Genomic DNA, 24,495 nt, shown 5'->3' on the forward strand with positions numbered 1-24,495 from the left:
CCCGCCCCCGACGTGGGTCCCTTCCTGTCGGCACCGCGCCCCGCGGCCTTCACCCCGCCGCCTTTGGCGGCCCTGCCTGGGGAGTCCGAGTTCCCGGCGCTTTCCCTCCGCTTCCCGTGCTTCTGGTGAAAAGGCTTTTTAAAAGGGAAAACCCTCATTTTCCGGCCTGAGGATCGATAGCCTTTTGTTTTATCTTGAAGCTTCTTTGTGCTTGTTTTTAGCGGTGAAGCTAATTTGGCTGTTTGGTATAGCCAAGCTTGAGCAGGAGTAGATGCCTTCACCCGTATGGAGGTAGAGAGCTAGAAATGTGGAATAAGTAATGGTGATCCTGAAAAGGTCCTGCACAGCATTGTCTCTTTGGTGAACTCAGTAGTAACTTTCCGTATAGGGAGCTGTGGCCTGTTAGCCTTGACTAATTTTTTTTTTGTTTTCCTGCATTTTTTGTTTTCTTGCGTTCAACTGGCTCCCTCCTCTGACATACGCAACGTTAGGTACCAATAGTGAGATGTTAGAGTTAATAAGTAGAATCACTAGATATGTAGAAACATTGCACAGCTCTTCCAAGAGGGAAAACTTTGTTTAATGTTTGGTTTTTTTTTTAATTTCCTCTTAAAACTGTGCACCTAACTTATGATGTGGTATGATCTTATAGCAACTACAAGCTAGCACTCTTTTTCTTACTTTCTTGACAGGAGTGAAGCATCTTTCCACATATCTAATGAGAGGGTCATTAAGAAGGACCAGAAATGGGGCAGTATGTTTCTCTGCCATGTTTCTCTTTAATTGTTTTGTTCTTGGTTGAGTCAGCAGTAACTTTTCTTCTCGACCAACTTTTAAGCTCCAGGGAGTTTTGCATTAATTGTCTTGGCTTGGTGTAGGATACAAAATCTTTTTGAGCTATTCCCTTAGAGTATGGGTTCCTAAAGGAAAATTATAGCGGTGCAGAAAACAAATTTCATCTTGGGAGTAAATGAATATACTTGCAATCAGGTATCTGTACAGTACAGGGTTCATTGTATGAAGTAATTTGTCTTTTGAGGTCGCTTGCAGATATATTTTGAAGCTCTGTGAGTTAAAAAGTTTGTATAGGATTACTGTGAACAATAGGCTCATGCCAGCTGATACTCTGAAAATTAACTGGGGTGTGCGTGGAGTTTGAAACAGCAGTAAATTAAAAATGTAATTTCTAAACTTTTTTTTTTTTAAGACTTACTATCTTTATTTTTTTGATGCCAGTAATGGGTCTTGTTATCTGAACAGATGAAGGCTGCCTTTAAAAGGTGTAGCTTTTTGAAGTGGGATATATGGAATGAGGATTACAAACCTCCCTCACAGGAGGCACAGGGGTGCAGAACAAGGTGGTAATTTTTGATAGGATAAGAAGTAATATTTACTTTTTAAATGTTTAATGTTTGATCTCATTATTAAACTTTAATATTTAAGGAATAAATGGAAAAATAAGTAGGCCTTTCCATGAATAAGATTGTTCATTACTTTTGAATCACAGGATAATATTTCCACTTGCTTACAATTACTTATTATTCTGGAATTTCATATCATTGATATCTACCTTGGGCTGATATACATAGCATTGATTTAGCTTCAGGGCCTTCAATCACATTTTCCAATGTCTTAAAACTAACAGCTCCTTTTGAGAACAAGGTTGGAGGACAGGAAGGTCTTTCTGCCTTTAAAAAGAATTAAATCATCAGGTTATACCTTTTATTTTGGCTGTCTTCATGTTTGTGTACAAAAATGCTGGGTTTTGAAGTTTGGCAGAGAATTGCATTTTATTATCCTTATGAAATTATATCTAAATTTTGAAGTGGTTGTTCTAAATCATAAAAATCAGTTTACATGTTGTTAGTAGTAGTGAAAAATTGTTTTCCTTTTTCAAAAAGGACCTAAACTCCAAAGATTCTGTTTTCCACAACTTTGTCTTAGGATCTGGCAGCTTTGCCGTGGTCAGTTTACAGACGATGCCTGAGGTGTTCCAGGTCGAGAGAAGAAATGGTTGGCTGGAGTGTAGGAAGTACAGCAGCAAAGAGCAAATGAAGTCATAGATCAGGTTATGATATCTGGTGAAAGCTATGACTGGACTTTGTGGAAGACCGGTGTTTAGACTATGGAAGAGGAGGAAGAAGCTGGAACTGTGTGAGAGACTGGGGAAAGTGCAGTAGTACATGTGGATCTCTTAAAGAGCTGTCTTTTGGGTGAGAAAACTGGAAAAGGAGACAGATGAGAATTGAGATCAGATCTTGAGCCCAGAGATGATGATGAGGAACTGGAACTAGTTTGGTGAACTAAAGCAGAAAAGGATGAAAACCCCCAAGGAATTAAAAGGGGGGAGGGGTGGTAAGGAGAGAATGGAGAAGAATTTAAAATGAAAACATGTAAATTGTATTTCACTGAGTCATAAGAAGCTAGTATATCAATTTGAGATTCAACTGACTGGGATAAAACAGGGTCAGAGGAGTAGGAATTCAGAAAGAGTAAGAAAGTAACAAGAGACTGGGACAAGAAACCCTAGGTAGAAGACAGATGAGCTGGAAAAGCATGTGCCTACAGGCATGGACCAGAACTCTGATCATTTTTCTAACTGGCAAGTGTCAGTGAAACCAAATGATAAAACTTAATGGTTTTGCTCCTTCAAATATTATATAGCAAAGGAGGTGGCCAGATGTTTCTGTTTGAAGCAACTAGGAATATTAGCAGTAAAATCCACATGAGGGAATTTTGCCAAGTTTTTGGTTTCTTCTTTGACTTGAAGAGCTACACCGGTGTGAAATCCAACAACAGCAGCAGCTTCAGGAAATGCCAGAATGCAAGTTGATTGAAAAGCCTCACTTAGCCCCATCCCCCAATGTGTTATGAAGGTCTGTGATTGCATATTACCAGTATTTTTTGCCAAAGAATCTAACTTTTCACTGCAGGTTAGTTAATGTGTAATAAAACAAATATTTAACTGGGTACTCATTTCATCTCATTTTGTGTGGCTTCACATCTTATTTGTAGCAAACAAGTTAAAATGCCTTGAAACAAAAACATTTGCTGGTTTGTTTTCCTCCCTCCCTATTCAAAGTTCCTATGTTCATCATACAAATGGTGATAGTACGTAAGTGTGTATTTTACCTTAGACTTTTAAGATGCCATCACTTTGTATGTTGAGGCCTGAGTCACAGAAGTTCAGGTTAAAAGTATCTTCTGCTAAGAATACCTATTTTCAGATGGCAATGACATAATACAAGGCAATTTTCATAGAGTTGCACAGGACTTTGCATTTAAAAACATAACTTCCTTTCAGTTGCAGTTGTGGGTTTTTCTTCCAGCAACCTGGTATGGTGGACCAAGGGTGGTAGTCACTTAAACCCTGTTTTGCTAATATCAAGTAAAAACTTTATGGTGCAGACAGGGGGTTAGAATTCAGTTTTTCAGAATATTATGTGATTGCTCTGATGCTGTACTTTGTTTTCCTACAGGCCCCTGCCACAGGCATTACATGCCTTGTGCTAAATAGGCGGACAAGAAAAAATACTCAACCCAGACAGGAGCCTAAATTCTGGTGTTTCCTAACTTTTGAGTGTTTGTCATAACAAATTGAAGAAAGTATGTAATGTGGCTGTGTGTACTAAATAGATTTGGGACATTTTATTTTAACATTTAGAAATCATGACTTCTGTAATTTTTGTAGAACCACAGGCAAAGAGGGTTAGAGGACACTTAGATACCATCTAATCTACTTTTTTCCCCTCTAGGTAAGATCAACTGCATTATGTAATTTTGGTCAAATACATGCCTTGCCTGGTTTTGATGGTCTCTGAGGGAGATTGTATGTCATACTGAGTACTGGTCTAGTTGTACTTTGGATACGTTTGAACATTTTTCATAACATCTAACTTCAATCATTTATCTATTTTAAGCCTATTTCTTTTGTCTGCTACTGATTTGGAAAATAGATGATTGCTATTTTTCTTATCGGGCAGCTTTTTGCCTATTTAAAGTGAAGAGTTGTTTACTTTAAAGCTTGCCTGTTCCAGCTTTAATGCTATGGAAAGAGAGTAGGGAAAAATTAAGCCTAATGTTTAGCTGACTTACGTGTTGATTTATTTCTTTTCTAGGTATTCCTTTTGGAAAATGCCAAACCGGAGGTTTGCTGATGGTGAGGTGGTGATGGGCCGTTGGCCAGGAAGTGTCCTGTACTATGAAGTACAAGTGACTAGTTACGATGATGTTTCTCATCTTTATACTGTTAAGTACAAAGATGGGACCGAACTTGAGTTGAAAGAAAGCGATATAAGGGTTAGTACACTTTTATATAATTATCAGTATTTCTAATGGAGGATTATGCTGATTTTGTGATGTAGATAAAAATACAACTTAAAATTGGATAGTCGCTTTGTAAGTTTTCATTAACTTTTTTTTTTCAAGGAATTGATGCTAAATAATAGGTTTTTCCTACATGACATCACAAGTAGAAGTACAGAGTGCTGACCCTGTCTTTAAAGAAGCAGAATTGTTTTCTTTCTATTGAAAAAACAGTGATACATTTGGGGAAAAATAAGTCTGATTGTTCAGGAACTCTGTAGCATGTTTGTTCATGAAAAATTGTCGGGTAGCTTATAAAGCTAGTTACCAGAGGGTTGATACTGATTTGATACTGATAACATCAACCAATCTTTGCTCTATTTTAAGCCTATTTCTTTTGTCTGCTATTAATTTGGAAAATAGGTGATTGCTATTTTTCTTATTGGGCAGCTTTTTGCCTATTTAAAGTGAAGAGTTTTTTAAATTAAACTTCCCTGATTTTTCCACTTCTAAATAAGCAAATTTGAAAACAAATGCAAGCATATAGTTAAGGATCACTGTAAATATAAATAGTGCATACCCTTTAAACACAGACTTAAAATGTGTGAATAGCATGTAGTGTTTTAGGTCCCCAAAGGCTTCGTAAGGTATTTTGCTCTGTTTGTGACACTTAGGGACTTTTTCAAGAGTCATGACATATGTATGTAAGCACATCCCTTCCTCTTTATGTCTTTATTATTTCATTTCCTGTTACTAATAAAGGCTGTTAAAACTCTGTGTACAAGTTTAATTTAAAATGGGATAATGCATGAGACGAAATGTATTTGATATTTGCTGTAGCTGATTTTTAAGGCCTGTTTTGAAACCTGCATAAGTTCAGAGGTAACTTGTATGTTATGTGAACTGTAGTTTCACTTTTTGGTGGCAGCGTACATGCCGCGTAACTGACTTATTTCTTTTGGGACAAAATGTTTCTGCCTTGAGCTAGACAACTGTTTTCACTGCTTTAAGACTTTCTAACTGGTTTATTTTGTGCCTGCAGGTTAGCAGACTCAAGCTGAGAAAATAACCTTTCTTTGTCATAAAGCGTTTGTGCCTTACAGAAATTGTGTTGTGGAAGTTTTTACATGGGGAAAATAAGCATTGTAGACTTCACAGAAAAATAAAACTGGGTGCTTTTGGGGAAAACTGCTTGTGAAATTAGTTATCACATCTACTTTAATGATTTAGCTGACTTGGGGTTTTTTAATGTTGATCTGAGCCTATGTTGCCTGAAACAGATCATTGCATCTTGATGTGCCAAGTGTATTAATAAGGCTAAGTAATTGAAATGATAAGCATCTCTTAAAGCTTAAGAGATGGCTATCATTTCATTTACTTGTGCATAGGCTTAAGAGGGCAGTACGCCTTAAGAGCTTGGTGCTCACATTGATAGCTTACATCCATATGCTGATTTCTGTAGGGATTTCTGGGACAGGATTATTTGGGTATTACAAGCAAAATGAGTATGCTGTAGGTGCTCTTTCTTAACAGCCTTTGTACAACATCAGTAAAGGAAATAAGAGACGGTTCTGTAGAACTATCTGCCAGAGTCCTCATCATAAAAAGCCCAATTTCTAAAATTGTTCTTTGGAACACCTAAGATAAGATTTTGCTTACTTCCCCTCTTTTTTAGTCACAATCATCGTTCAAACACAGGAAAAGCCAGTCCTCTTCAAGTTCACCCTCCAGAAGAAGTAGTAGCAGATCTCGGTCTAGATCTCCTGGTCGGCCAGCAAAAGGCAGACGTCGTTCTTCTTCCCAAAGCAGAGAACATAAAGATGACAAAAAGAAAACCATTCAGGAAACCAACTTAGCTCTACTGGTATTAGTTTTGTTTGTTTGTTCTTTGTGTGTGGGTTTGTTGGATTTTTTTAAAAACAAATTTTTGCTATTTGTGAAAGATTTGTTTTATACGTACTGGGTTTACTGTTGTAAAAGCCAGCTGTAATTCATGTTCCCTGAACAACATAATTAGCTGCAAAAATATGTCTCAGAACTGCCTTTTTTTTCTTTGAAAACAGGCTTTCTAGCCTGCCGAGTTGCGAGGAAATTCTTGAAATGTCAGTCTATGTTGTTAAGTTCCATTTGAATTTGGTGGTAGTGTTAAGTTCTTAGAATTCAAACACAAGTTCTTTAATGTTTTAATGTTGTAGTCGTTCGTATGCTCCCACTTGTGAGATGGGGCAAAGGAATTTAGGCTGCTTTTAAGATGTATTGATGAATACATAGCAGGTAGGTATAAGAATTCGAAATAAAACGAGTTCTGTTTCCATATACAGTTCATTAAAATAGTAATGGAAAACATGCGAAGCATCTGTGGGAGAATTGCTGCAGAATTCAAGTGTGGAATATACATATATATATGGCCTTGCTGATTGATGATATTGCAGAACCGTTTTCATTACAAAAACTATCCTGTAACAATTTGTAAGTTTATCAGATATCTGGTTTTTAGCTGAAATTTGTCATGTTTGTTCTCAGCCGTTTTGTGCAGGTTATATTGAGTACTAGAAATGGTTCTGGTGTTGTGTAAGTGAAGCATAATAGAGCTGATGTTTCTCTGTTAAGAGACAAACAACATTTCTTTTGCCTCTCATGCTCTTGAGAGCTTCAAGTGATGCTTGTATGAGACACAGTCCCTTGAATTGGAAATGCCTTCTGCTGATCTATTGAAAATAGATAAGTTTTAGTAAGGTTTCAACTAAACTAAACTAGACCAATGTAAACTAAATAGGTAGGTTTAGTTTAGTGAATTGCTACTACTAAAAGCGTTCTTTGGCACTGAAATTGCTGTGGTTTTTGTTTTGCAGTGTACTACTTTGAGCTGTGTGACCCACTGCATAGCCTGTGGACCATATGCTCGTATTAAGTAGTTTGTAACCAGCAGCTAAACTTTACTTTGGACAAAAAGGTTAAAATATCTTTGGTGATTTTCTGCTGGCTTCTATCAGAGGAGTAGGATTGATCTATTGCTTGTTGTATAACTGGAATGACCTCCTCCTTTTCAACAAAACTTAAGTTGAAATAAAACAAAACAGATGAGTCGTGTCTTCCTAGAGCTGTGTAAGCTAGACTCATTAAAAGAATTTTTCTAAGAGAATTTGTTTCTTAGAAAGGTTTTTGATGGAAAACCAAATTTTCAGTCCTGCAGAGCAGTGTCATATATAGGACGCTGAAATTTCCTCTTCTTTCCTAATAGAATTACTAAATAGACGTGTATCTTATACTTGGCAGTTCCTAATGATGAGTTAAAAATAACTGGGAAGCTGTATTCTCTCTTAATTTCACTGGTTATTTAAAGAAATTAGTAACCTTTTCTTAAGTGAGTTTTCTTCCCTTGTTTGTGAGCTGAAGTGGTCCATACTTTGGATATTGAACCCACTTGTGTTCCTGTGGAGAAAACTGAAGCAGTTGCTGTTGGAAAAAAGACTAGATAGTGTTCTTAATTATTCATTATATACTTACACTTAAAGCAGCTGTTATTTTCAGCAAGGTAAAACTATGTTTTTTCTTTTAACCAGAAACCAAGTGAGAATAACACCAGAAGGTACAATGGTGAACCTGACAGTACAGAAAAAAATGACACATCCTGCATAATCTTGGAGGTATGAACATTGTATTTACCCTTAGTTTTATGTCGCATTCTAACTTGGATTTCTCAGAAATCCTTAGAAAAAGGCAATACAGTAATCAAGGAGAAATAGAATGCAACATAAAACTTAGCGGTCAAATAAGTTTACTGTTCAGCTATCTAAGTTCAGGGGAGAGGGAGGTGAAGTTGTCAGAAGGGAAGAGTGTTAGAGCTGCATAACATTCATTTTTCTTGGTGGTGGTTTGTGGTTTTTTGTGCTTTGTTTTGGTTTTTTTTCCCCATCAAACCCTCACGGGTTACCTGTGTTCATTCCCACTCTCTTAAAGTGTGAATGTCTGGCCATAGAACGTGATTTTTTGGGGGTGTCGTTTTTGTTTCTGTTTTTTCAAATCAGTTCTTTAGTCCTGATTGTTAGCTAATGCACAGAGTTACGACAGAAAGGGGGTGAGGAGGGTGGGACTGATGCCAATAAGTAATCATGGCCTTAAGTGATCACAATGAAACTGGTTTTAGCAGGCTCTTCATATAAATGCATAAACTTAAGTACTGTATAGAAGTAGAACACATTGTATATTAGTGTTTTATAGTGAATTATATCCTCTTAAATATAAAACATTGCAATAAAATAAAGTAAAATCACTGAATTCTTTTTATTCATTAACAGCAAAAGTCGAAACCAGACCTGGAAATAGAGCGTGTGCTTGAACAGTACAGCTTGCGTCCGAGAAAAGAAGAGAAGAAAAAAGAAGAGATATATTCAGAGAAAAAGATTTTTGAGGCAATAAAAACAATTGAAAAAGCATCACCAAAAACAAAGGAGCTAGAGTTTGGTGGAAGAATTGGTATGTGTGCAAATTGTCATAATAGTTTAAAAAATAGTACTTTTATGTTGTTTACTTATTGACCATGTGATGTCAAGAACTGTTTTTCTGATTTTTGGACCCTGGTTGCAGCATCCAGAGTCATGTGACAGTGCTTCCTGTAGTCTGTACTGGTATTGGTGACAAAGAACCGTTATTACACTTGGTTCTCATGTGAAATAGAGTGAAGATCTTGAGCCTTCCCTTGCATAGTGAGATTTAAATACTTCCAAATGAAATTTAAGAAGTAACTAGCAAAGTTTTTACATTTTGAAAACCCAAGTGCTTTGAACTCAACAGTAAAGTATTGTTTATACAGTTTTTTGAATGGCTTTAAAGGGCTGCGGTGGTTCTGATCCTTCGGTTTGGTTTTATGACCCCATATAGGAGTGAGAATACTTTCTCTGTATCCCATTACATGACTGGGGGATGGCCGGTGTCTTGCTTCAGGAATAGATAATGACAACCTCTTCTTTGTTACTAAAGTTAATATCGAACTTTATTAGTGAGATTGAAACTAGGGTTTTTTTTTATTTTCCATGTTTATCTTCTAATATGGCATGATGTCTGTTTACAGGAACCTTTATGCTGATATTTTTCCTGCCTGCTACTGTATTCTACTTGCTGTTGATGTGCAAACAAGATGACCCCAGTCTTATGAACTTTCCTCCTCCTCTCCCAGCACTTGAAAGTCTCTGGGAGGCTAGGGTGTTTGGTATTTTTCTTCTGTGGTTTTTCTTTCAAGCTCTGCTTTACTTACTGCCAATTGGAAAGGTAAGCTGTTCAGTAGCAATTGAGTCTTTATAGATAATTAATTTGTGTGTTAGGCTGGAAGGTAGGGTATATTCTTAAAGCAGTGAATTTGAAAGCAAATGAATTAGTTTTCCGTATTAAGCTGGAATATGTCTACTGCAGATTTCTGTAACCTTCAAGTAGCACGGTTTGTTAAGAATTTAATGGCTGTGCATTTCACAGTCTTACAGTAGAAAAGGCAGAAGGCATTATTTAGGAGTTCAAGTCAAAGCATGGATATCATTTGCTTGATAGAATTCTAGAAGAATTTCAGGTATCTGACTTCTAAGTCAACAAACTGTTTGATACTCAGTTTCTTACTGATATTCAGTGTTTTGGAAGATGATCTTCAGTTAGAGGAATCTATAAACCGTTCTAGCCATATGTGTATCGGGCAAATGCTCCGTTTCTCTCTTTTTGTGACTTGAGGGATACTGGCAGATTCTGAAAGAACACTAGAATAAATAGATCATTCAGTCATGTTATTCTATTGCTATACATGTTTACAATGATTGGAGCTGTTCTGTTTTCTTTAGGCTGGTTAAGAAAAGATTTTTTTTTTCTTTAAAAAGTGTTTTTATTTGAAACTGTTACCCTTTTTCTTTTGATATCCAAAGTATGCTTTTGAGAACAACGTATGAGACTTAGATTTGGATGTGTCCAGCTGGTTACCTTGATTGAATGTCTTTGTGGCAGAGATGTGCTTGATTTCCTTTCCCTTCCAGTGCCCCCAGGAAGTACTTTGTTGAAACACTAGTATTTTATTTTTCCTAGGTTGTAGAAGGCCTGCCTCTTTCAAATGGAAGGAAACTGCAGTACCGGATAAATGGTAAGCGTGTTGCAGTTGCTTATTCAGCAATTTGATGCCACTATCTGATTTGCAGTTCTCTGTAACGTAAGATACAAGTGATGAATGATACTCTATGATCAAACTAGGTGTCGTGGTTTAACCCCAGCTGGCAGCTAGAACCGTGCAGCTGCTTGTTCACTCCCCCCCAGTGTGACAGGGGAGAGAATGAGAAGAGTAAAAGTGAGGAAAAACTCGTGAGTTGAGAAAAAGACAGTTTAATAGGTAGGGCAAAAGCCATGCCGAAACCATGACACTAGGTATCTCTTGTAAATCTTTCATAAAATAGGATGAACCTTTTCTTTGAAGAAGGTTAGTAAAGATCAGGAACTAACTGCTCCAAGAGCAAAACATCACACTATATAGGGCACCTGGTCTGCATCCAGTTGCGACTGGTGATTCCTGTCATATTCCCTGAGTAATTGCTGAACAGGCAGTTGCTGATCGGAAGTATTGATAATGCCCATGTGATAAGGATACTTGCTCTAGGAGTGATCTGAAGAGACCTTATCCCATGTGTCTAGATCATCTTGGCTGTCTCTGGTTTACAGACAAATAAAAAATGTGTTTTAATTGATTTAAGATGTTCTTAGTCTTGCCTGGCAGAGAACAGTTCTGAGTCCTTATTCAGATCAGATTTCACTTCCTACGGAAAAGGCAAGTTTCTCATCTAGGTTTAGGTCTGGTTTAACGTATTTCAGCCATCCTGCTTTCCAGGCTTAAATAGAGAAGTCTTAATTTGATGCCTTGCAGGTATTACAGATTACCTGTTTAATTGATTAGTCAGCTCAAGGACACTGTCTGATAGTAATGGAAGCCAAATGTTATATTAAATAGCTCAGGGGGGTTTTGTCATAGTCCGTTAAGATGCGCGATTTTAAAGTCATGTTTTTAAGATGGAATAGGGCTCTAAATCATAGAAGCAGAGTGAATTATGTCCTGTAGAAGTGAGTCATATTGAAGCTCCCTCATAACTGCTTTTGTTTTGGACTTATGTCTTTAGTAGGGGCATAGTCCTGCAATTTTTTTTCCACATTCTGATAAACGAAGGAAATAGCCTACATGGTTTTGATAGTTTAAAAAAAGAAAAAAGAAAAAAAAAAAAAGAGAGAGAGAAGCAACTTTGAAAGCCTTCTTGAGGAAAGGAAGATGACCAGAGACAGGACAAAAGGCAATGGGCATAAACTGGAATACAGGAGGTTCCATCTTAACAGCAGGAAACAGTTTTGTGTTTTTTTTTTTTTTTTTTTTTTTTTTTGTGCGGGTAACTGAGCACTGACACAGCTTGCACAGAGGAGTTGTGAGTCTCATCCTTGGAGATAGTCAAAAGCTGTGTGGACATGGTCCTGGGCAACTGGCTTTAGGTGGCCCTGTTTGAGCAGGGGAGTTGGTCTAGATGGGCTCCGGAGGTCTCTTCTAACCTCAACCTTTGTGACCCTATGAAGGCCTTCATAGAAGGTACTTAAGTGAGAGCTGTATAGAACTTCCTGCTTATATTTGGACATCATTCCACTCTACATGATTTTATACTCTCAAAGGACAAAAGTTTTGTGTTCAAGTTCTGACTTGATACTTTTTCATAATATTTTAATTACTGCTATCTGTATTGAGATATGTATGAAGATAACTCGAAGAAAACATGGTTATCTTCAGTGTCCCACAGATAAGATTTTGTGACCTGCTATCATTATCAAGTATTAGTGTCAGTGTCCATTTTTCCAATAAAATCTGAAATTGGATCCTATGTTGTTGTAAAAAAAAATTCAGGAGCACTCAGTGTTCCTGCCTCTTGTCCTTTTCATGAGGAGCACAGGAAATTTCAGGGCATAGATAGAATGTCTTAGGTATATTGCTGTGCCACAGAAATTTGAACCTCAAGAAGATGGGATATGTAAGACGTAATTGGAATCTAGACAAATCTTGGAGGAAGTAAAAATGCAAAAAGGCTGGACTGGGGAGGTTCTACCAGAATGATTTTTTATTTTGGCTAATGTGTTTTTCTTCTACATCCTTTTAGGGTTTTATGCGTTTGTTTTGACTGCTGCAGCTATTGGAACTTTATTATACTTTCAATTTGAACTTCGTTACTTGTATGATCACTTCATGCAGTTTGCAGTGTCAGCTGCAGTTTTTTCTATGGTGTTAAGCATTTATCTGTATATTCGGTCCCTGAAATCACCCGAGGAAGAGCTAGCACCAGGTGGAAATTCTGGTGAGTTCAAAGTATTTTGGATAATTTCTTTCCGATTGTTTGCTACAGTTTCACTTTTATGAATTAAAGGCTAGATTTAGGGCTGGTTATTATAATATTGTGACTTTTACTTTCTACCAATGTAAAATTCATGTTGCAGGTTAAATGGCAATTTTTTTGTTCACACTCAGATACTGTAAAATGCTTAAAATTTTAGGTGGATTATCTTGAATAGCTTATGCAAAAATATCTTGGCTGGTCTAGGCCCCTAGCAATGAGAGGACAGTTCCTTCCTTTCAGTTTTAAGCATATGTTCAAAAGGCCTGGCCCCTTCGTTTCATGGTACCCCTGCTCCTGGGCCTTTGCCTGAAACAGCTGAGAATGGAAAGAAAAACTGAAAAATCTAGATATTTTGACAGTGGAAAGCCAGGTACAGAACTTGAACTTACAGTGTATTTCTATTTGCTGTGCACTTCTAAATCTAGTTAGCTGAGTTCAGTTTTCAAGAGAAATTAGTAGAAAGTAGGAACTGCTCTGTAGGGAGTGTAGTAGAGGATAAAAGGAATAGTATTGCTAACCAAGAGCATGTCTCATCTGCAGGGTATTTCGTTTATGATTTCTTTACTGGACACGAATTAAACCCTCGTATTGGCAGTTTTGACCTCAAATACTTCTGTGAGTTGCGTCCAGGATTAATTGGCTGGGTGAGTCAGTAATCATAGTTATTTTGATTTTATTTGCATAAATATTGCACTAATTATTATGGGTCGTTAGTTGCAAACTATTGCTTGTGAAATGGGTTATTATTTTTTTTTAAACTTAAGTATTGGTCCAAAACATCTGAATTAAAATGTCCTGTAATGTAACAGAAAAGACCACTGTATTTTAAAAGTAAAGTTTGTAATAAAATATTTTCTAAACTAGGTTGTTATAAACTTGGCAATGCTCTTGGCTGAGATGAAGATACACAATCAAAGTATGCCATCTCTGTCAATGATACTCGTGAACGGCTTTCAGCTTCTTTATGTGGTGGATGCTCTGTGGAACGAGGTAAATGGCAATCATATTAAACTGTTACCATTTCTAATTACCATGTTAAATGAATGAGGCTTTGTAAATCCTAAATTCCTTCCTCCTTGTTTCTAGGAAGCTATTTTGACTACAATGGATATTACCCATGATGGATTTGGATTCATGCTAGCATTCGGAGATTTGGTGTGGGTTCCATTTGTCTACAGTCTGCAGGCCTACTATTTAGTTGGTCATCCTACTGCAATTTCTTGGCCTGTTGCTGCTGCAATTACTCTTCTGAACTGTAAGTTACAGTAAATGTTATTGTTACTGGTAGTAACAACGTAGTACTGATTTTGTTTCTTGAATTGTGAGCTGAAGCTTTAGCTAAGATGCAGTGATCATATTTTCTGTATTACCACAGCTGGTGGAAGCATGTGTCTGGCTACTGTTTAATATAAAAAAAAAAAAAAAATTCTCATTTTATTAAACGAAGGATAAACAAGAGTCTGGACACCTGATTGTTCTGCTGAGAGGCATCTTTAGGTGGATGCTGTCTGGAGTTGTAGAAGTGGCTTAAACATTTTGAATGAAGTGTAGCAGAGTGCTTTTGTTCAAGGAAGGAGAACTGGAAAATACTGACAATGCAAAATAAATAATATTTATTTTCAGGTATTGGGTATTATATATTCCGTAGCGCAAACTCTCAGAAAAATAATTTCCGAAGGAATCCAGCAGATCCCAAATTGGCCTGTAAGTGCATTTTTTATTTGTTCAATTGCTATACAATGTCTCTTTGTTAAATACACATTTCAATTGTTGTATTGACTACAATACTCTATTCACAGATCTGAAATTTATACCCACTGCAACTGGAAAAGGGCTTCTTGTCACGGGCTGGTGGGGTTTTGTTCGTCACCCTAATTATCTCGGTGACATCATCATGGCTCTAGCATGGTCCCTACCCTGCGGTAAGTTCCTGAAACTAAAGTGGATTTTATCAAAAATGCTTGCGTGTGTTGGCATCTGACTGGGTTTGAAATGCAAAGTGATGATTGAGATACTAAAACCTGTAATTAATTGAATGGCAAATTTCTGCAAGGGGCTTGCTTGCTAATGAGTTGTTCCTTACATTTGTTTAGGCTAATTTGCTGTGCTGTAGTGTTTTCAAAGGGAGCTCCCAGAAAGTGGGAGTTCGCGTGGAGTCAAGGGCTACCACACGCAGGGACAGACTTCAGGCAAAGTACCTAACAAACAAACAAAACAACCGAAAAAAACAACCAAACAAAAAAAGTCATCAAACACAAAGGAATGGAATTCTGTTTCAAAGTTTTTGTTAATGACTACTTCTTAGTTTCCATGAAGTTTACACTTGGAGGAAATTAGGGAGCCTTTTGTCCAATGGGGTTTTGTAGTCCTGGTTCTTTGCAAGAGCTTAGAAAGAGCGGTGACAGTCTCAGAAGATATGTTTCATCATGGTAGTCCTGCCCCCCTCTCAATTCAAGTTTGAAAAGTGGCTTTGGGCTCCTCCCTTGCCTGAAGGAGTTTCCTTTCTATAAAAGCACAGAGATGAGCATGACAGATTCTCTTCTGAGACAGAGCTGACTTCTGCAGACTGTGAGACACAGGGAGTTTTGATAAAGTGGAACTTTCTCATCAAGTGGTTAAGGCCCTGAGCAGCAGTGTGGGCTGAGAGTGGATGCTGGGATTCAGGTGTTCCTCCAGGGGTTAATTTTATTTTAGATTTTAATTGGAAGTAGATGATACTAAATTAGCATATACACTTGTAGACAGTATCCTAGAAGAGCATTCCACCCATGAAAATGAAGGACTCGAATTCTCTGTCAGCTTCGTAATGGCAGAAGTGGAAGTGCTGCTGTAACTGTGTAGGGGGTGAGGATGGGTGGGAAGGGATTATGGAATCATAGAATGGTTTTGGTTGGAATGGACTTTTAAAGGTCATCTGGTCTAACCCACCTGCATTGAGCAGGGATATCTTCAGCTAGATCAGGTTGCTCACTCAGAGCCCTGTCCATCCTGACCTTGAATGTTTCCAGGGATGGGGCATCTGCCACCTCTCTGGGCAACCTGTGCCAGTCCTTCAGCACCCTCATTGTAAAAAAATTCTTCTGCGTATCTAGCCTGAATCTACCCTCTTTTAGATTAAAACCATTACCCCTTGTCCTATCGCAACAGGTCCTGCTAAAAAGTCCTTCCCCATCTTTCCTGCAGGCCCCCATTATGTACCGAAAGGCCGCAATTAGGTTTCCCTGGAGCCTTCTCTTCTCCAGGCTGAACAACCCCAACTCTCTCAGCCTCTCCTCACAGGAGAGGTGTTCCATCCCTCTGATCGTTTTTGTGGCCCTCCTCTGGAGCCGCTCCAACGGGTCCATGTCTTTCCTGTGCTGAGGGCTCCAGAGCTGAATGCAGTGCTCCAGGTGGGGTCTCATGAGAGTGGAGTAGAGGGGCAGAATCCCCTCCCTCAACCTGCTGGCCACACTGCTTTTGATGCAGCCCAGGATATAGTTGGCTTTCTGGGCTGTCAGTGCACATTGTCAGCTCATGTCAAGTTTTTAATCCACAACTCAAGTAGTGTGCTCTGAGCAAATCTAGAGTTACCACCTACAGAGAAAACCCTGGGGGGCTTGTGTGGGGCAGCTCAGTGCTGCAGGGGTTTAACTGTTTCTCTGGTTTTGGTAGCTAAAGAGCTTAAAATATGTGCCAGCTTTGTGTGCATTGAGAGTGAAGTTGGTAGGTTTTGAGACTGGATTTTAAGGATTGCTTTTTGTGGGTCTCTTCCTGTTTGCATGTAAACATGTCACACAATTTTTGCACTGTCCTGTTGAGTATTTGATGCTTTGCAATATGAGTGTAACATGCAGCAGTCGTATGTTAATAACTAACACTTTTGGAATGTTTTTTTTTCTATATTTAAAGTGAATTTCTCACTTTATTCTGCAGGTTTCAATCATATTTTACCATATTTCTACGTGATATATTTCATCTGTTTGCTTGTTCATCGAGAAGCTCGTGATGAACATCACTGTAAGCAAAAATATGGCTTGGCATGGGAAAGGTATTGTCAGCGTGTACCATACCGCATATTTCCTTACATCTACTAGAGCACTCCAGATGCCTGATTTGCAAATTACTTCTAAAGTTAGTTTCTTTGCAAATAAAAATATACCTCTTACCTTTGCACTTGGTCTATTTGTTATTTAGGCTTTTAAAAAAACAAACAAACAAAAAACCAAACCAAACAAACAAGTGACCAAACAGTGGAGTGCATCAATAGGTATTTACAAGTCATCTTAAATATGTGAATTATGTGAACTGACTGTCTGTGACTTCAATTTTTAAAAAATTGTGAATTTTAAAAAGTCTTGGAGCCCTAATTTTTCAAGCTAAATTTTATCTAGAATCCTGAGTTTACATTTTTTTATTGCATTTAATTAAGCACTGTGATGTAAAGTATATTATTTTCTTGATGCAATAAACCAGAAATTCCATCCAGTTCATTTTTTTGGTGTTACTTGTACCATCTAACTTCAGATGGCTGACTTAGTTGCCTGAATTGGAGGAGCAGCAGGGTCTTTTTCATCAGTGGAGCTGGAAGTGGAGGATTTGACCTGCATGAGGGGCCCCGGGCCCAGAGCTGGCACAGCTTAGCTGGGTGATTGTCCTCCTCCTGGCTTTTAATTAATCGGGATTTTTTTGGTCAGGGAGGCTCAGGTGGCCCCTCCTGCCCTTTGCCTGCAGGAGGGGCGAAGGGATGGGATCGGGATTCTGGCTCAGGCTCCTGAGGGTAGATGATACAAACACTTGTTTCAGCTGTGGAAGCGAGTGGTGAACCATAATCCTGCACTGAGCATTGAATATGGGGTAGCAAAAGGTGCAGCGTGTGCGTATTTGACAGAAAAGAATAAAATGACCATAGTTGGCTTATTCTGATCTTTGTAAATTATGTCTTAATGTACCATAGCGTTTACCGAGTGTGTATAATAAAGCCTCCACCTTTTTGCTGTACAGTGTTTGGGTTTGAAAATGCGATAGCTTTTTTAGAAACGGGAGAAATCAGAAACTAAATCAATTTCCAGTAATTCTTTTTAAAATGTTAATTGAATAAAGGTTTTTGTAAATTAATGTATTAATTCTTGAAACAATTGAGGTGTTCATTTAAATATATGTATTGACAGATATGCTATGAAAACACAGGAAATGCTCCTCAATCCAAAGTTGTTTTTTTAATTTGGCATTGCTACCTCATATGTAGGTTTTGCCTTTTGTACTGTTGCAGATAGAGAAAATAGCTATTTTTTGCTATTGCTATTTAAAACAACATTTTTTTACATGAGCCTGTGGTTAAACTCGACCACTTTCTAATATATTTTTGTATATATTTGACTTTTTAACTAATGTATGTGTTCTAGTCACTAGTTGTATTCTTTGGCTAACTGGCTGTAAATCAGATGCCCTTGCAGTATTTACTTCATAAGTAGAGTAATTTTATATTTTACTGAAATAATCTTGCATTAATTAATTAGCTTTTTTTCTCTTGTCACAACTTTCTAAGAGACTCTTAAATATAGTGCAGGTACCTCTACATTTGCTTGCAGGAAGGTTCCTAATAAATCGGAATGTTGCTGTTATTCATCAATTCCAGTTCTTTTAAAATGTTGATGTAATTGAAATCTAGCGCGGGATTTTTTTAAATAAAATAACCCTCTATTTTGTACACCGGCATTTTTTAAAGAAAATTGTACATTTGATGTGTATATAATGTAGCTTGATTGTGACAGTCTCCTCTGAAAATCTGTGTGGTGGTGTTGTAAGGAAAGTGTTTTAAGACAAGTACTCTGATTCCTGGAAGAAAATAGCAGTGCCTGTGACAACGCTGAAGAGCATTTACTGCCATGAAGTAGCAGATAAAACTGGGATACTTTTTTTCCATGGTTGATCAATGGATTAATGGGAAATAGAACAATCATTTAACTGCACCAGTTTGCAGCTGGTGGTGTAAAATGTATTGAAGGGGTGTAGGGGGGACAGTTTAATTTCCTCAGCCTGTAAACAAGGAGATGCTACTGCCGTCCCAGTTTTATCTGCTACCACGCAAGTGTGTTAAGATGTAACACGGACCCCTTGCCTTTCAGGAACATTTCTTGACCAATGGTAACTTCAGTTTATTTACATGCTGAGTTTTATGTGAATTTGATTTTGAAGTAATTGTTTTTAATACAAACAAGCCTATGAACTAAAATAAAGCTTTTGCTGAAAATTAAGTAGTGGGGTTTTTTTCTATTCATGGTGGTGTGTGGAAAAAAAACCCAAACCAACAACACTGATTTTTCCTTTTCCATCTTTTCCTTTTGTATTTGTGGTGTGGGTTGAGGTGTTACAAGGTCATGTATGGTGCTTCTCTAACCTGTCTGGGGATTTTTAAGGAAAGGAAATCTCTACATATAAAAAGATCTCCATTTCTCCCTTTTCTTCCCTTTGCTTCTCTTTAAGCAAAAGTGTACAGATCCACCATCAGCCTGAGAGCATGTTTGTTCTTTGAATCAGCTGTGTTTATGTCAGCTAACCTTGCTCATCCGCCTGGACTGAAGGAAAAGCAAAGTGCTAAGAAGCAGGGGCTCGGCGGGGGAAGGAAAAGCAGGCTCCAGAGCCGCAGGGCATAGTCACTTCAGGTGTGATTGTCTTTACTGGAAAAGGTGATGGCTTTGGAGAAAGGAAACATTCATCATTAAAGGTATCTGAGAATTGTCAATCACGGAGCTGGCACAGCAGGACACCGGCTTTTGTGACTGACTTTGTCCTTGCTGGTGTGGTAGATTGCTGTTCCACAGTGAACTGGTAAGCCAGGAGGTGATGGTGTCCTGGGTCTTTTAGGGAGTCTAGTGAAGTGGGCAAGGCTAATGCATTTGTTCCTCCATTCTGTTAAACCAAAAGTAAAATTAATTTTAATTGTAAAAAGAGAGAATTAACACTTGTTTAGCCTGCATTGTATTGTATGTTTCCCCACAGCTTCTGTTAGAAGCCAAAACCAAAAAACACTTTGTGTAGTCACTGGCTACAGTTTAAGGGAAGAAACGTGCTAATTTCACCTAATGTCAGCAGGACTCTGGTGGAAATTGGTACGTGACTAAAGGAATGGTAATGACAATTTTACCTACAGAAAGTTACTTACCACGGGTAATAAAAATGTTTGCTTAAGTTACATACAGAACAGTTCGTTAAAACCTTATCGGAAGCATTGTCCTTGCCTCTTGTGGAGTGACAGCTGTTTTGGGGAGTGGGTGTAGAACCTCTTCTGTGCGTGGGCAGAGAACATCTTGCACTGTCTGTATGGAAACCAAAAACTCCAACACTCTTCTCTGGTTGGGAAGTTCCCTGAAATGCTACTTTGGTAGTGCTTTTATGTTTTTAATATTTCAGAAAAGCTACGCACTGGATTATCCTTTTCAAAAAATTGTTTTAGAAACCTCTGTTCTACCTTTTTGTATATAAAAATATAAGCAATAACAATGTCAAGGAGTACTGTGAGAAAAGTATTTCATGCCCTGTCATGGGAGTGGGGAAACCTTTTGAAGAAAGGCTCTACATGTGCACGCTAATGAATAGCATGTGTGCCTTACTGGTGGAAGGTTACGCTTATCCAGTGCAACCATTTGCTTCCCTGATTGCCCTCTGCGTAAAGGGTTGTAAGAGGGTGATGGTTCAGTGAGTCCACCTGGTCTTCAGTTCCCTCCTTGGCTGAAGAAAGGAAAGCTGGACATGCAGCAGTAACGCCTTAAAGAACAGCTATTGGATCATAAGCCCGTCCTGGGCACCTGTGGGAAGGTGAATCGCAATCAAAATGGGGAATTTTGAGCTGGTAATATTTCCCTTGTGAAATACTTTTTGTGGAAGATGCAGATGCCAAGAATTTCAGTCAGTGCACACGACAGGCACAAGACGTGTCTTCGCAGATGCTTGGGAGAAAATACTTAATAGCGATCCCAAGGGTGAGAAACACGACTGATCAGGTATTCGTCAGTGGCAACATACTCCCACATTTAAAGCAATAGATACACAATGCCTTATGCGCTACGCAACCAAATATTACTGTGACCAACCTGTCATGGGATCTCTGAGACTTGAGCTGTGCAACACGTGAGCTTGTCCGCTCCTCCCAGGATGAACTTCCCGGGACTTGTCCCTATGGTGCTTGTATTCCCTGTTGGAGCCGTGTCAGGTTTAGTCAGCCTGACTAAGGACCTTCTTGCTCCTGGATTTCAAACTGCAGAAACTTGTAAATGTTTATCAACTGACCAGAAAGAGAAGTCATCTAAAAGCATAAAATCAGATTAAGAGAATTCTTGTGAAAAGTACCGTAGTGTCTGGTAGATCCTTAGGAAACTAAGCGGAAATTAATGAGCAGAGAAAGGGAAAAAAGAAAGGAAAAAAAGTTGAACTTGAAGCCACATTAAAATTCAAACTATTTGCTTTTGGCAACACAGCTTTAAAAATAGCCGTACTATAACTATTAATAGAAAGGCTTTTCTACTGGCAAGACAAATGATGCTTACGTGAAGTTTTTCAACTAGGATAATGATTTAAAGAACCAAAGCAGCACTGTTTTATTCTCTTTTCTACTTGTGATTTTGTAATCTTGTGAAGAGTCCTCTGAAAGCAAACTGATATTGGAGAAAAGAGTACAGACACTGGAATCGTATGGCAATTTCTGTTTGTTTTTATATCTGCTTATCACAGCCTTCAGGGAATGGAACTTTGCCAGACCAAATTTTCAATTCCCACCCAAATAAATGGGAGTTGAGTCTCAGCAGCTAAGATGACTGTGTCTGTGGAGGTGAAAGTCTGGAACCGATCACGACTGCCATGGGACCTGAGCATATTCTGCCACAGTCCTTGTTTCTGCAACGGTGATGGCTTCATCTTATTTAACAAGTGTTAAAATCTTTTCCGCAGCTTGTGATTCTCTCTGCAGCTTCCTCAATGTCTCCTGTCTCCTGCTTGAGGAAAAACTTGCTGGTAGGAAAACACGCTCTGGATGCAATTTCAATAAATGTGACAGTGTTACTGATGTCTCCGAAATGAGCCAACAAAGAATGTCACTGGGTTTCACTGTGACTGAATCTCTTGCATGGCGAGAGAGTGTTTGTGTGTGTGTGTACACATGTACACAAATGTCTATATTTAGGAAGAGAGCTAGAGAAATCTTCTTTTAGATCAGACTGATAGGGTTTTGTATGTGCTCATGGTTCTGCCACCTTGAAGTGACAGGGGGCAAAAAAGAGGTTGAATTTTAATTTTTAAGAGCAAGCCACAGAGTTATGTATAGGAATTAGATTTTGAGGTGAAATAATGCAGGATGTCACTAAAGATTCAGAATGATAATGAATAAAAGCAGGAATATATTTTGAACTACCTCTGATTTTTGTTCTATTTGAGGACCAAGGAGAAGTAACTCCTCCTGCATCTCTGCAACTGAAAGTGTTGCAGAGACACAACTTCTGTGTTTCAATAGACTACTATGAAAACAATCCCTAAAAAGAAAATTACTTGCAATGTGCATTTTGCAGTTGTATTTTTTAATTAAGTTTGCTATTAGGAATAATAACACAGATGCGTCTCACTGTTTCGACCGGCTTTAATACTGAATAGCATCTGTTGGAGGGATGAAAACTGAGATTCGGTGACAGTGGAAAATTGGCAAAATCTCCCCTCCATCAGCTCAGAGGCTGTTGCGATGGGCTGCAGACATGCAGCACAGCCTGCAGAGGCAGCCAAGGACGTTCATCTACTCCTGCAGTAAGTCAGAACTATAAATAATTTTGTGTGTCCCTGCCCTCGTTAAATTATAAGGAGATACGATTTACACAGACTTAGCTACTTCTGCCTAACAAATGTACTTGCTCTGTTTTTAATATGACCTGGAGATAACCCTCAATGTGGAGCTGAAGCAATGATTAAATAAAAGATAGGGGTTTGGGTGCTTTAAGAAACAAATTGACACTGAACTTGTGACCACGGAGATATTTATAGTCCATAGTTACCTGCAGTAAACTTTCATAGAATGGTTTGGGTTGGAAGGGACCTTAAAGCCCCCTTCCACTAGACCAGGTTGCTCAAAGCCCCATCCAGCCTGGCCTTGCGCTCTTCCAAGTTTGGGGCATCCACAGCCTCGCTGGGCAACCTGTTCCAGTGTCTCACCACCCTCACAGGAAAGAATTTCTTCCAAATAGCTATTCTAAATCCACCCTCTTCCAGTTTTAAGCCATTACCCCTCGTCCTATCACTACATGCCCTTACAAAAAGTCCCTCTCCAGCTTTCTTGTAGGTGCCTTTCAGATAGTGGAAGACCGCAATTAGGTCTCCCCAGAGCCTTCTCTTCTCCAGGCTGAACAACCCCAACTCTCTCGGCCTGTCTTCACAGGAGAGGTGCTCCAGCCCTCCGATCATCCGCTCTAAAAGGTCCATGTCCTTGTGCTGAGGACTCCAAAGCTTTAGACAACGCCTGCCTGCTACACAACATTGGTATATGTCTGCAGGCAGGTTTTGTGGGCGGAGAGTAAGTTTCTCTCTGTAAAGCTCAGGCCTGTCTCCTGTGTACCACAGGGGCTTCACGCAAAGTGTGTAACAGGTAAATGATGCTGGTTTGTCACCTCTTATGCAGAGGTTTCTTTTCTGATATCTGTAGTAACCTTGAGAAGGTCCCTCAGAACTTCAGGTAGCGCCTGGGAGTGACTTAGTTCCACCTCGTTGTGTTGATCAGGTGGTTCTTTGTTATCTTCAACGTGCTTTTGTGGATTTCAACACACGTGGTTAAATTTTGGAATAGAGCACAATTTAATAGAGAAAAAATGTAACCCCATGCAGTCGCGGTTTTAATTTGGGTATACTTTAGATTTACATTTAAGTGACACTCTTTACATGTACTGAAACATGCTGTGTTGGTATTTATGTTAGCCCCTACAACCATTTTATGGTAAAAGGAATACTGTATGATTACCGACAAGAAAGTGAAGCACTGTAGGTGGCTGAATTCTGCAATCCGTTACAAAGTAATAGAACCGAAGCCAAATCACAATAGTGTACTTCAAGGAAAAAACCTGAATTATTGAATTTAATAATACAGCTTTGGATAAAATACGTATTGATGTTGAAAAACAAAAGTCTTCTCATCGATAGTTTTGGAAAATGTAAAATTTCACTTTATGCCAAATGTACACAGGTTAAGTTTTCCTTCATGAAGAGCAGCTTTGTGCAATAAGTGTATTTTTAAAGTCAAAATTATTTTTCAGTAAGAAGCAAGAATATCTCTATCCTGATTTTTTTTTTTAAAGACAAATATTTTTTATGACAAGCTTGTATCCTGTGGGCTGATATATTTCCCAGGTTCTACTGAGATTATATTACTATAGCCACCGCAACTTCTATGGAGTCATTTCTGATTTGTACTCGTGTAATCAGGCCAAGAAGAATCAAATTTGCCATTTAAACAATTTTTAAAATTTAGTTGTAGAGTTTCAGGTGCTTCTAGGTCTGAATTCTGTGCTAACCATAAATGAGAAAATGTAACTGTGAAGAAGGAAAGAAAGAGCAAAGGTATGCTTTATTTATACTACCTCAATTTGATTGAAAGTCATGGCTAAGGCAGGGTTTTGCAACATGCAGGAGGTTTTTAAGCCAGTTCTGACAGCAGTTACATACAAGAGCACTAGGGTCAAAACAGCTTTTTACTTCCTTTTGAGAGCATGTTAAATTTACCACTTTTTATTAGTGTTTAAGTATTGACATTTACAAAATTAGGCAATCATTTTTAAATCCTGCATTCTGACTATGCGAGCCC

General features: G+C 38.4%; 2 protein-coding genes across 2 annotated transcripts in view; one reads left to right on the plus strand and one right to left on the minus strand.

The window, feature by feature from the left end:
- Window positions 1-4,134: 4,134 nt before the first annotated feature.
- LBR (lamin B receptor) lies at window positions 4,135-16,762 on the plus strand. Its single transcript, XM_009894290.1, has 13 exons — window positions 4,135-4,299; window positions 5,981-6,175; window positions 7,869-7,952; window positions 8,604-8,781; window positions 9,377-9,573; window positions 10,366-10,420; window positions 12,456-12,650; window positions 13,230-13,333; window positions 13,554-13,679; window positions 13,776-13,944; window positions 14,313-14,393; window positions 14,489-14,611; window positions 16,602-16,762. The coding sequence occupies exons 1-13, from the start codon at window positions 4,135-4,137 to the stop codon at window positions 16,760-16,762; spliced, it is 1,833 nt and encodes a 610-aa protein (XP_009892592.1).
- Window positions 16,763-19,406: 2,644 nt separating this feature from the next.
- The window catches only part of DNAH14 (dynein, axonemal, heavy chain 14), a 50,269-nt gene continuing 45,180 nt past the window's right edge, over window positions 19,407-24,495 (minus strand). Inside the window, exon 7 of the mRNA XM_009894331.1 lies at window positions 19,407-19,577. Within this exon, the coding sequence (XP_009892633.1) occupies window positions 19,407-19,577 (171 nt within the window). The remainder of the gene's footprint in view (window positions 19,578-24,495) is intronic.

The sequence above is a fragment of the Charadrius vociferus genome, unplaced genomic scaffold (assembly GCF_000708025.1).
Source record: "Charadrius vociferus isolate BGI_N301 unplaced genomic scaffold, ASM70802v2 scaffold261, whole genome shotgun sequence".
Taxonomy (NCBI): domain Eukaryota; kingdom Metazoa; phylum Chordata; class Aves; order Charadriiformes; family Charadriidae; genus Charadrius; species Charadrius vociferus.

Coding starts and splice junctions, on each gene's coding strand:
- LBR (XM_009894290.1), top strand. CDS start 4,135: ATGCCAAACCGGAGGTTTGCTGATGGTGAGGTGGTGATGGGCCGTTGG. Junction 6,176..7,868: donor ACTTAGCTCTACTGGTATTA/GTTTTGTTTGTT, acceptor TCTTTTAACCAG/AAACCAAGTGAGAATAACAC. Junction 13,680..13,775: donor TGGATGCTCTGTGGAACGAG/GTAAATGGCAAT, acceptor CCTTGTTTCTAG/GAAGCTATTTTGACTACAAT.